The sequence below is a fragment of the Chiloscyllium plagiosum genome, chromosome 36, assembly GCF_004010195.1.
Source record: "Chiloscyllium plagiosum isolate BGI_BamShark_2017 chromosome 36, ASM401019v2, whole genome shotgun sequence".
NCBI lineage: Eukaryota > Metazoa > Chordata > Chondrichthyes > Orectolobiformes > Hemiscylliidae > Chiloscyllium > Chiloscyllium plagiosum.
In genome coordinates this window covers 15,186,218-15,199,128 of record NC_057745.1, presented here as the reverse complement: position 1 = coordinate 15,199,128, position 12,911 = coordinate 15,186,218, and the positions used below count along the sequence as shown (strand labels likewise).

Below are 12,911 nucleotides of genomic sequence, written 5' to 3'. Positions count from 1 at the left end.
CCAGAATGGGATGTTCCGGCCTTATTTCCCTTTCCTCCCCTGTTGGAAGAACATTCTGATGTGTATACTTAATGGAAATAAAGAAACCATTTCATTGTTTCATTCTTATCTTTTCAACATTTTGCAGAAAACCATCTTTTGCCCTGTAGCTGGCCACTCTATTAGAAATGCTGTGATGAGTGGATTGGTTAAATTGATTTCTCTGGGTTTCTGCCTGTGAGGATGTTGGAGCTGTGTCAAGTCTGTCAGAAAGGTTCCAGAGAAATTCCGTAACTCTAAGCAACCCCTGGTGGCAACTGGAGAGACTGGAAGATTTTGTGTTCACGCGGCACTACCTTCTCTCAGACAATAGACTTGCATTCACATTTGTACAAAGTTAAAAATCACATAACACCAGGTTATAGTCCAACAGGTTTATTTGGAAGTACAAGCTTTCGGAGTGCTGCTCCTCCATCAGGTAGCTGGTGGGACAGGATCATAGAACATTCAATTTATAGTGAAAGATCAAAGTGTCATAGAACTGATGTGATGTATTGCACAAACCTAGGTTGTTGTTAAGTCTCAATACATTGCCTCAGTTATATGATACTTTGATCTTCTACTACGAATTCTATGTCCTATGATGCTGCCTCACTAATTACCTGACGAAGGAGCAGCACTCTGTGAAAGCTTGTACTTTCAAATAAACCGGTTGGACCATAATCTGGAGTGTGATTTTTAACTTTGTCCACCCCAGTTCCACACCAGCACCTCCACTTCACCTTTGTAAATAGTGCTCAAAGAAATTAGTCCTGACTAATTTTTCTTCTGTTTGCAGGATGGAAAGGTTATTGTGTGGGATGCTTTCACAACCAACAAGGTAAGTCCCAAATTAACAGATTGACTCCACATTCTTCTAATTATATGATGTTGCAAGCTGTGATTTTTAACAAGTTAGCAAACTCTCAAAATATCCTGATCCTTTGAGCAGATCTCCAGTTTTGTTGGCTCATCTCCATTAGGATGGCAGCAGGGGATGTTGCAATTAGTCTCAATATTGAGAGGAAGGGGATGGACAGACATCTCTCAAACACATGCACAATGTCAAATACACACACACTCACCCCCACACTCTCACTCTCATCCCCAAACACCACACATTCACACACACCTGCACACCCCCGCCCCCCCCCCCCACACCATGCACAGGCACACACAAATACACATACACCCAGACATACATACACACCCAAACCTGGAACAAACACACATAAACATAGACTTAGACATACTACCAGACACAGACAGACAGACAGACACACACACACACACGTCCATACTTATACACACATATACACACACTTTCACTCTCACGCCCAGATACCCATAATCACTTATACACGCACACTCACACCTACACACCCAAACACAACTACTTGCACACAACCCACATGCTCACTCTAGAACACTCCCACATACACACCACCATTCTCACTCACTCGCTCAGCCTGTACATAGGATGTGCCCTCATATAAATATGCACTGTCCAAACACACTGTGCCCTCATACAAACACACATTGCCTTCATGTACATATACACAGACTGCCCTTTATACAGACTGTGTCCATGTACACATTTACAGGCTATCTGCCTACTCTCGTCTCCACACCCCACCTGCCCATTGATAGACACGTACTTCATAGACGCACATGACCTTCACAAACTCATCTCACACCCACACACAGTCATACCTTCAACTGAACATTTTGAAAGATGTACAATTGGACTACTGAGTTGTTTTAACATTATTTAGATTGACATCTGTATCTGGGCCCAGCACTTGCTTTCACTGCCTGACTGTTTCACAGAGTGACTCTGGTCAGACTAGTGACCAAGCTGAAGGAGCCAGGAGATCAGTGCTTGCTGTTCCTGTTCCTGATGCTGTCCAACCCTGTGATGATAATTGTCTCTCTAGAGTAGCATGCAATGCTTCTGCTTCTAGTTCTTGCTGTAGACTGAGCTTTAAAGGGAATCAGAAATCCTGAACCCACAGCTCAGACTAAGATTTCTTTCTTTCACTTGTGGAATTCACTTGTGGAATTGATGTTTGTTTTTACTGACCCCAGTTTGTGTTGGCTGTTTGCCTGATCAGTAACGGTGCATTTTGCAGGAACACGCAGTGACCATGCCCTGTACCTGGGTGATGGCATGTGCCTATGCCCCGTCAGGCTGCGCTGTTGCATGTGGGTGAGTACAGTCTCTTTCAACATGAATCTTCATATTTTCTATTGACAACTTTCCCTTTCCATGAGCAATCAGCACATACACAAATCTATGGCAACATTTCCAATTGAAAAGTCAGCCAGGGGTTTGTTAAAATCTGCTGCCATGGCTTCCCTGGACCTTGGGAGGAAGTGAGGACTGCAGATGCTGGAGATCAGAATAAAAAGGTGTGGCACTGACAAAGCACATCAGGAATTCCTGATGAAGACCTTATTCCCGAAACATCGATTCTCCTGCTCCTCGGATGCTGGTTCCAGGGCAGTCCATGGCATAACATGCTCGTGCTAGTCTCAGTCAAATTGCAGGAGGCATTAATATAGAGTCTAGTGAGTGCCCTCTACATCTGGCATTCAGCAGCTTAACCAACAACTCATAAAAATGCCACTGGAGGCTGCTCACAAATGACTTCGTGCCCACTATCCACTCATTAAAAAAATTTCCATCCCCCCAACACCTCCTCAACTCAAACTGCTACTGACTCATTCTGGGTGCTAGCCAATTTCCTTACAGCCCACTAAGAACACCTAGAGTGGGACACCCACATGGCAGTTTTCAGTATCGGCCTGTGATATTTTCATCTGGTTTCCAGACAACCACAGCGAGAGAGAGCGGTGGGAGTGGTGGGGGGAGGGGAAGGGGTGGGGGAGAGAGAGGGGGAGAGAGAGGAGAGAGAGAGAGAGAGAGAGAGAGAGAGAGAGAGAGAAAGGAAAAGAGAAAGAGAGAGAGAGAGAGAAGAGTTTCATTTAATTACCATGTCAGGAATTGTAGCCCAACATTGAAGACTCAATATGTAGCCCCCTCCATCGCTCAAGACCCAAGGATGTCATCTGAATGAAATCAATCAGAAGTAATTTTCCTGCTGTTGGAAAGTTCTGGATTTCCAAGTCGGGTCTGCAATGATGAGGAAACTGGTATGCTCTACAAATAAGTTACAAGACAACTGGATTGACTGAATATCCTTTTTTCACTCCGTCTGAAATGTTCTGGGGGCAAGGGCAGGAAAATAGGCTGAATGGAACAAGTTCCAGTTGAAGAACTAGGCTTGCAAGGGTCTAATGGACTGATTGATTGTGCCATACTTTATCATTGCTGGGACTTTCAGGACCACTCATGAGCCTTTGCGGTGCTGTGTTCAGTCATCCCTCGCAACCTGTACATTTTCTTTTCCCCCCAGTGGCTTGGACAACAAGTGCTCCGTGTACCCACTGACTTTTGATAAAAATGAGAGTATGGCGGCCAAGAAGAAATCTGTTGCGATGCACACAAACTACTTGTCTGCCTGCAGCTTCACTAATTCAGACATGCAGGTAAGGCCAGTCAGGTACAGTGTTTTCAGTTTGAACAGTGATCGAATAAACAGCGATCGAAAAGGGTTGACCCTCTTCATACCAATTCAGGGGGAAACCTTTCACGATATAAAATCCAAATGCAAGTGCAGGACATTGGGCACTTCTTTATGGTGGTGTAGCTTTCCCATGATCGAATACACAATCTTCTTAAACATCGTAATGCATCGACTTATCTGAAGCATTTACTTACCTGTTTTAGAATGTCTTTATTCAGTTTGAGCTGTTTTGTGTATCTTCAAACCCTCTTCTTTCCTGGAGAAAGGTATGGAGTAGGGGGAGGATTTTTCAGTCAGATTAATTGCTTGCATTGAACTGCATGAGCATTCCTTCTGCAGCCAACAAGACCTTGAGCAGAATTTGAACCGTGAGCCTTTTCATTCCCAGACAGGTTTGCTGACAATTTTGTTGTTTAGCAGACATAGTGACACCACTGACATGTTTCTGAACATGGTCCATTTGTGTTCCCATTTGTTTTGTCTACTTCGCTAAAATTGGCACTCAGGAGAACAGAGAGAACAAGAGTGAGATGCAAGTGATGGAAAAGTGAGCCCAAAGTACAGGAGACCTGGTGGAGAATGAGGTAAAAAGAGAGGGATCAATTACACAAAATGAAAGACAATGGTGGGAAATGGGGTGAATGAAGAGAGTGAGAGAAATAGAAACAAATGCCTCCAAAAACAAGACATCACAGATGCTGGAACTCTGAAATGAAAGGAGGACGTGCTGGGATTGCTCCGCAGGTCTAGCAGCATCTGTAAAGAGGAAGGTTTCAGGACTGACCGTTCATCAGAGTTCAACATTAACGGCAAATGAGTAGGGCTTGAATATTTGTACTGTCTGTTCAAATATGTACCCTCAAAGCTGAGTGGGTCACAGTACTGATGGGCAATTATGTAAAAACTTAAAGAAAAAAAATACACTAAAGAGTACACAAAAAAAGTTTTAATTTGAATACTTGATTATCTGGGATTCAGCTGTCCAAAGTTCGGATTATCCGGACAAGATTGCAAGGTCTTGATGCCCATAACACCGATTAGTCAAGCGTCAGGACCTTACGATCCTGTCCGGATAATCTGAAATTTGGATAATCGGATGCCGGATAACACCATTTAGCCAAGCATTTGATTATCTGAACATTCGATTATCCGAACAAAATACTCCTCGCCCGTGTCGTTCAGATAATCGAGGTTCCTCTGTAGACAAATTTTGAGAGTTGTGGAACACAGAGCATAATCACAGAGTAACGGGTTGCCCATTTAAGACAGGAATGAGGAGGAATTTCTTTTTGAGGGTGGTGGCTCTGTGAAATTCTTTATCGCAGAGGCTCATCGTTTTTAAGAATACTCAAAGCTGAGATAGACGGATTTCTGATCATGAACAGAACCAAGCATTATGGGGATAAGGCAAGAAAGTGGAGTTAAGGATTATCAGATCAGCCATGATCTCATTGATGACAGAACAGACGCAATGGGCCAAATGGACAACTTTTACTCCTACGTCACATGGCTTTATGGATTGGGAGTTAGCACCAACACGAATGTAATGGGCCAAATAATCTCCTCTGCAAATGTTTCTGATTATACATGGTTTTAGTCCCAGTTAGGAACAAGAGTTTTCCATTATGAATTATAGTTCTCAGAATATTTCAGTGCATTATTAAGCCTGAATACTGAAGAAGAAGAGAAAATATATTCAAGGTGAATTGCACCTAACATCAGCCAATTAGTCAGTGGTGAACAATTCTACTCATAAAAACAGAGCTTTTAATCATTATTGTGATTTAATCACTCATGAATCATCGTCCTGCATCCCTGTATTATTAGCTTCCCGCTGAGTATTTTATGCATCCCTCAGTTTAACATGTTAACTGAAAATACTATAAAGGATTTATATTTGTACACTATTAATGTAGAATATAGTCTTTGCTTCTGCAAAATTATTAACTCAGTTTAATTCATCCTTTGATATAGTCCAGCTTTCCTTTAGAAACATTTCTTGTCTTCTGTTGTGGTTACGGTTAGATATCAGTGGCTCTGAAGCTAGTTACCATGGCAGCAGCCTAATGTGCAGAATATACCCAGAGGCCTCTACTGGGATTGATTGAGGCACAAACAGTTGGAGTTGATTTAATCAATCCCAAAGGATTTAGAAAATCAATCTTGGTGAGCTGTTATATTATTGACTGTTAAAAAACATTCTAAAATGAATTTCATCTTAAAACATGCAAAATCTAAAGAAAGTAAGAGAACACTGTAAAAATATTCATGTTTGTTGCAGCTAGCTCTATGCATCCTGGAGTCATAGAGATCTACAGTACAAGAAAAAGGCCCTTCGGCCTTTTATGTTCTGTTTGTCAAAAGCAACCACCTCACCGTTCTAATCCTATTTTCCATGTCTTGTTCTTGTATGGCGTGGTTTTGCAAGTACATATCAAAATACTTCTTAAATGTTATAAGGACTTCTGACTCTCCTACCCTTTCAAGCAATGAGTTCCAGATTCCCATCACCCTCTGGGTGAAAATGTTTAGCCTCATCTCCCTTCTAAACTTCCTACCCCTTTATCTTAAATCTACACCCCCCCCCCGGTTATTGATCCCACCATCAAGGAAAAAGTTTATTTCTGTCTACCCGGTCTATGCCCCTCATAATGTTATACTTCTCAAAGGTGTCCCTCTCCATATCCTCTGCTGAGGGAAAACAATCCCAGTCTGTCCAGTCTCTCTTCATAAATGAAGCTCTCCAGCTCAGGCAATGTCTTGGTAAATCCTGTCAGAAACCCTCTCCAGTGCTATCACATCCCTCCCACTTGTGAATGCTTTGACTCTTGACAGACTGTAGAGAAGAACAAAACTAAAAGTTAGTGATTTTCTGTAGTGGAGGTGCTAAGATTGATAGAGAGCTTAATTTAGAAACCCATCATTGCACAGCTATTGTGGTAAAGCACACATGCTTCAAGAGTATATGATGGTTTTCTCATATTAACAACATTTAAGATAGAACTTGGAGCTAAAAAGAACATCTGTTTGTGCCTTTTGAAGGTGACATTAAACCCAGTCCTATCTACCTTCAAGTCCACCTACCTTCAGGTGGACTTTTCCAACGCTTGAAAATTCTCCAATGTTCTGGTGAAAATTCCTTTGTTGCTGATGATCACCAAAAACATACTATTGTATCACTCAACTTGTCTGCTCTTTGTAAGTTATTACTACTGTTGAAATCATCACTATTTTTCTTTTATTTTCCTCATTTTTGGTGTGAAACTGTGAGATGCAGTTGAGAATTTAACTTTAATTTTGAACAGTAGCTTGTATTGAAGAAAAGAATGCCAAAGACTGATACTTGCTGTTGGAGCTGGTCTGAGGACAATGTAGATGATTCAATACTGAGATGTTGCTACGTTCAAGGGCTGGCAGCTGGTTGGAGGTTGACATGGTCAGTCAAGGGGGTATAATAGAGAACTTTGAAAAGAAAAGAGTGAATCGGTTTGGACAGGAGGTAGTTTTGCTTTAGAAGCTGTTGAACAGGAAAGCTGTTTTTGGTTTTGTTCTGTCTAGTTATTCTCCAGTTAGCGACATGTTGAAACTTCTGAGAAATGACCTCAGTCAGTAAAAACTAGAAAAAATCTCTAGAAGTCTGCAAAAACTGTTTGCATTGACCAGTGATTTTTAAATTTAAGCAAAATGTGCAGTTCTATGTGCCTGTAATTTAGCCCATCGTTAAAGGATTTCAAAAAGTTCTGGTATTTGTCATTGAAATGATTATCAAACTGACAAATGACAATTATTTTCTTTTCTTTTAAATTGATGTCCGGCAGATATCTGTATGGTTAAACCCATTCCATTTTCTTCTTCTTATTGAAAACCTATCAATGTGAGGGGGGGGAGAAGTGGTTTATATTCGGAGAAGATTGGGCTTAAATAGCAGGTATTAATTAATGATTTTTTGGTTATTGATATTATATTCTTAAACAAAATTAACAATTTCTCCTTAAGTTATAAACTTTGTGACAATAGCTGTTATTTTTAAACATAGTTAGGAACAATTGAGTAATTTTGAGGATCATTAAATGTTTTACTTTCACTGTGTTGTGAATCCAGTGAAAGGGAGACTGAATTGATTCAGCTTGCTATTCCTGTGTTGTAATACCAGGCAGGAATTGGCTGCACTATTAGCATGCAGAACAGTCGCTCTGCGATATGTGGAGGTCATTGTAATATTTCCAAAGTCTAGGAAGAATTTTTGAAGCCTTCTATATCGTTCATCTTTTTGATGGATATGGGATTTTTTTTTAATTAATTCATTAGATGTGAGTGCAAGACCTACACTTATTGCCTTTTGAGTCCACATTTTTGAACAATTGCAGTCCATGTGATGTAGTGACACTCCATACAAGCTCTTGGTTAATAATAATAATGACACATGGGGCATAGTAAACGTTGTTGAAGCGGAAGGAGCAGTCCTCAAAACCCTGTTGAGTCCCTGGTCTGAGCTGTAGTTCTGGGACAGTCAGCATCCACATACAAAAGATAGCAGAGCAAATTGTAGGCGGTCACTGATAGACTCAGATCTTGGAAGAGAAACGCCCACAATGGGAGGAAACCAGAACAAACCCATGCAGACAAGGGGAGAATGTGGAAACCCCACATAGATGGTCAACGGAGAGTGAGATTGAACCTGGGTCTCTGGCACCATGAGGCAGCAGTGCTAACCACTGTGCCAGCCAGGACTATGCAGCAGACTGAAGGAACCCGGATAGAATGAAACATTCAGTGAGATAGGAATGTTTAACAAATGAAGAGTTTGATGGTTTAGGAGAGAAACTTCACCTCTCTGCATTAATAATGCTTATCCAAATTTAAGTGGACAGAGTTAAGTTTAAAACTTCTCTCCATTGTTTTATGTACTTGAGAAGCAATGTATTAGAAGAAGATAATGGAATGTTTTAAACCACAACATATATAGAGATGATCTGCTTGACATGGCTAATTGGATCATGTGATTGTCACTTTGCTGTCATTATAGAGAGAGTGTTTCTGAGTTCACCAGCTTTTTTGTACATGTTGCATTAGAATCCTTTCCCAGATATTGGCACACCTCACATATCCCTCCTTACAGCAGTCATGTGTTTGGTTTCCGATTTGATACAGCAGGAATATTGAGCTCAGTATGATCATCTAGCTGTTCCCCACTCTAAGTTCATGATTTTTAGAGAAGAAAAAGGTGGCAAATGACTGACCTATGTAAAGTCAAAGATAATTATTGTCAGTGGAGACAAACAGGATGTGCATACGGTATCAGTCTGGATCCCAGCCACTTGGTGAGACAGGAACCTTTCTTTGTGGGTAGTTTATCGACTACTCAGTCATACAGCTCCTTCTCCAGACCAGTCCAACCCATTTCAGTGTGTTTTAAAAAATGTTTATATCGAGAAGTCTGTTCACTGTTTATATCTACCCAAACGATTACTCAGTCAATTAAGCCCAATCACCAGCTTAGCCCCCTTACTATATTAACACAATACATTTATACTTTCTGAATTATAGCTCGAGCGTCTCCTGTCTGTCCTTCTTGTTACGGGCCCAATCTCAAATAAAGTTTTAACCATCAGTTTGGCACCTCAGCAGGAAAGTAATATGACAACTTCAGATTCAAAATGAAAAGCACAAATGGACTGTTTGATCCGATTAATATCCTGCAGTGAAAGGCAAGATGGATGAATGAATTTGTCTCACTAGATGGCACATGTGTACAGGAAATGGCAGCTGTGCAGCAGGCTGAGTTACGAAGCAGTGAGAGAAAGATCTTGCATTTATACAGCACCTAAATCACATTGTGAGGGGGGAGATCCTAAATGCATCACTTTTTTTTGTTGAAATGCAGTCAAGATTGTTAGTAGTACATCTGTACCAGAAGCAAGTCCCACCCTTGCAGCACTGTCAGTGTGTGTTGACAGTCCATGGATACTTTATTAAGGGCAGCGTGTGAGTGTAACAAATAATTGTTGAAGTTTCAAAGAGCAAAGTTGTGTGAGATTCATCAGTAGAGATGGGTACAGGTATCCTTTTATTACCCAGTTGCGTCAGTAAGGCCATTGTACTTTTAGTTTTTGAAATGTTTCTCGTTCTCCTCTATTGAAGATCCTGGGGGTTGATGTAACAAGAGCCACTATCCTTTCTCACTAAATTGTCTGCATAAAGAAAAAAAACGTTTGCATGCCATTCAGTCATGTGGATGAATGAACCCATTTTCCTGGAGTTCAAAAGATTATCTTCAGTATGTTGGAAATAAATTTTCCAGTTTTTACAAATCAGTTTTGCATTTTATCATTCATTGCTGCCTCTGTCAAACAATGGCACTAGCATTTTCTTTGTTGGTTTTAACTTGAAGCTAATTGAGAGAATAAAATATTTTGGAAGTATTTGCATAGACTCTCGTTGATGATTCAGCAAGTTCCCCCAGTCCTGAGCTGATTTTGATGGTCCTGGAAGGTCCCAAGTCCAGTTCCTGAATTGTGCTGAGTAGGCTGCTCTCAGTCAGGTTTCATCCTGAATCTGACAACAGCAGGGTTTGTAGGAGCAAATTACTGCAGATTTTGGAATCTGTACTGAAAACAACCAAAGCTGGAGATCAAAGCAGGTCTGATAGCATCCATGGAGAGAGAGCAAGCTAATGTTTCAAAGGAGAAAGTGAGGACTGCAGATGCTGGAGATCAGCGTCAAACAATGTGGTGCTGGAAAAGCACAGCCGGTCAAGGCAGCATCTGAGGAGCAGGAGAGTCGACGTTTCGGGTATAAACCCTGATGAAGGGCTTACGCATGGAACGTCAATTCTCCTGCTCCTCGAATGCTGCCTAACTGGCTGTGCTTTTCCAGCACCACTATTTTTGAAGCTAATGTTTTGAGTCTAGATGACTCTTCATCAGAGCTTGCCAAGATTTGGTTTGGTTATGACAGCTCCCACATTAAACAACCTGCTGACAATTTATCAAGGCTAATACGTGGAAAGTAACCTCTTGGTGTGTTTAGGATACTTCATCAGCAAGCAGTCAGTTTCAGGAGACGTCAGGACTCGGGAAGCTGTTTGCAACCAATTTGGTCCTCTCACCCATAAACCCTGAGAGCTGTTTCAATCGTCCAGTAGTGGGTACTTTGAGACAAGTTGCTGCACAGATGAACTTACTGCCTTTTACCTAATGAGTCACTGATGTCTCAGAATCATATCTCACAGAAGCAATTCATTTGGCCCTTTAATCCATTGTGCTTGTGCTGGTGCTTGAAGAGAGGTTTCCAATCAATTCATCTCTCTTGCTGTTTCTCAATCGAGTGATCAATCCTTTCTTGTGTATATTTTCTGTTGGCGCAAGAGAGACATTGTCTAATGTGCCTGAAATTGCCATGGGAGCTGTATGGCAGGAGATTGGCAGAACCCAGGAAGGTTTAAAAGTCCAATTTTCTGGAAGTTATTTCAAAATTACGGTCGGAGAATCAGAGCTCTGCAATACAAACTGGGACATGTGCTTAGAAGGAGTTTACATGGGCTTCTGCGTTTAAGGGAAAGTGTTGATGGTGTGGTAATGTCACTGGGCTAGCAACCCCTAACGCCAGGTGTATGACGCAGGAGGGGGATCAGGGGTCTGACTACCACTCCAGCAGATGGTGAAATTTAATGACTATTGATTCTTGGTAAAACCATCTAGTTCACTAATGTCCTTTCGGAAAGGCAATCTGTTGTTCTCACCTGATCTGGCCTAAAAGTGACCTATCTGGTTCACCTTTGGGGTGGGCAATAAATGCTGGCCCAGCCAGTGATGCACACATTCCGTGAATCAGTTCTTTTAAAAAAGCGTGCATTCCTTGATTTACTTCAATATTTTTTTAAAAAGTGATCCTATTGGAGAATTTAGTGGTAACACAAGATTCAAATCTGACTCTCTTCTGACAGAAACCAAAAGAATTGCGGATGCTGTAAGTCAGAAACACAAACAGAAATTGCTGGAAAAGCTCAGCAGGTCTGGCAGCATCTGTGGAGAGAAACCAGAGTTAACGTTTCAGGTCGAGTGACCAAGGCTTTCTCTCCACAGTTGCTCCCAGACCTGCTGAGCTTTTCCAGCAATTTCTATTTTTGTTCCTTCTGGTCTTTATCTGATAATTATTATATTGATGTTTGCGGGAGATTACTGTGCACAAATTGGCTATCGTAGTTCGTACATGACAGCCATGACTCTGCTTCAAAAGCACTCCATTGGCTGTGAAGAATGTTTGGATGTCCTGAATTTGTGAAAGGCTATATATAAATGGAGGTCTTTATTTTTAATTCAGCACTCGTTGGAATCTTATTAAGAAAGACTAGAAGATGCTTTTCTGGGAAATGGTTAAAAGGTGATGCTATGATAGTAACTGATATTATTTTGAGGCAGGGAATAGTTAAAGGTACAAAGTTAAAAATCACACAACACCAGGTTACAGTCCAACAGGTTTAATTGGAAGCACACTAGCTTTCGGAGCGACACTCCTTCATCAGGTGGTAGTGGAGGGCTCAATCCTAACACACAGAATTTATAGCAAAAATTTACAGTGTGATGTAACTGAAATTATACATTGAAAAAATTGATTGTCTGTTAAGCCTTTCATCTGTTAGAATATAGTGATAGTTTCACTTCTTTCATGTGTAAATCACAAAATCTTTTTTTTAAAAAAGTTGCATTCTCGGGTTAGCTGTTAACAATGGTGATAGCTAGACAATATGTTGAAGGTGTTGGCCCCCTATGTTCTCTAGGTAAAACAATGACTGCAGATGCTGGAAACCAGATTCTGGATTAGTGGTGCTGGAAGAGCACAGCAGTTCAGGCAGCATCCGAGGAGCAGCAAAATCGACGTTTCAGGCAAAAGCCCTTCATCAGGAATCAGTATTCCTGATGAAGGGCTTTTGTCCGAAACATTGATTTTACTGCCCCTCAGATGCTGCCTGAACTGCTGTGCTCTTCCAGCACCACTAATCCAGAATCTGGTTTCCAGCATCTGCAGTCATTGTTTTTACCCCAGTGTTCTCTGTCTATGCCAGGATGTTTAGATTCATTCTAATCTAAAAAGTGAGATAACGGAGTTTTACATAAATTCATGCAGTTTTTGAGCTCAGAGTTCTACATGAATGTATGCAGTTTTTGAGCAAAGTACAATGTAACCCTGCAAGTACAAATTCACCCCACAAAATATATGTGTGCATGTGGGTCTTTGTCTGTGTGTGTCTGTCTGGGCTGGGGGTTGTGAGTGTGAGAACGTGTGTGTGTAGTGAGTGCAGAG

The 12,911-nt window shown here is 41.2% G+C and overlaps 1 protein-coding gene across 3 annotated transcripts in view; it reads left to right on the top strand.

Moving 5' to 3' along the window:
* The window catches only part of LOC122540985 (guanine nucleotide-binding protein subunit beta-5), a 74,392-nt gene that overhangs the window by 27,826 nt on the left and 33,655 nt on the right, over positions 1-12,911 (top strand). For all 3 annotated transcript variants that reach the window (XM_043677389.1, XM_043677387.1, XM_043677388.1), the window contains 3 exons: positions 818-859; positions 2,151-2,227; positions 3,438-3,570. In XM_043677389.1, the coding sequence (XP_043533324.1) occupies positions 818-859; positions 2,151-2,227; positions 3,438-3,570 (252 nt within the window). The remainder of the gene's footprint in view (positions 1-817; positions 860-2,150; positions 2,228-3,437; positions 3,571-12,911) is intronic.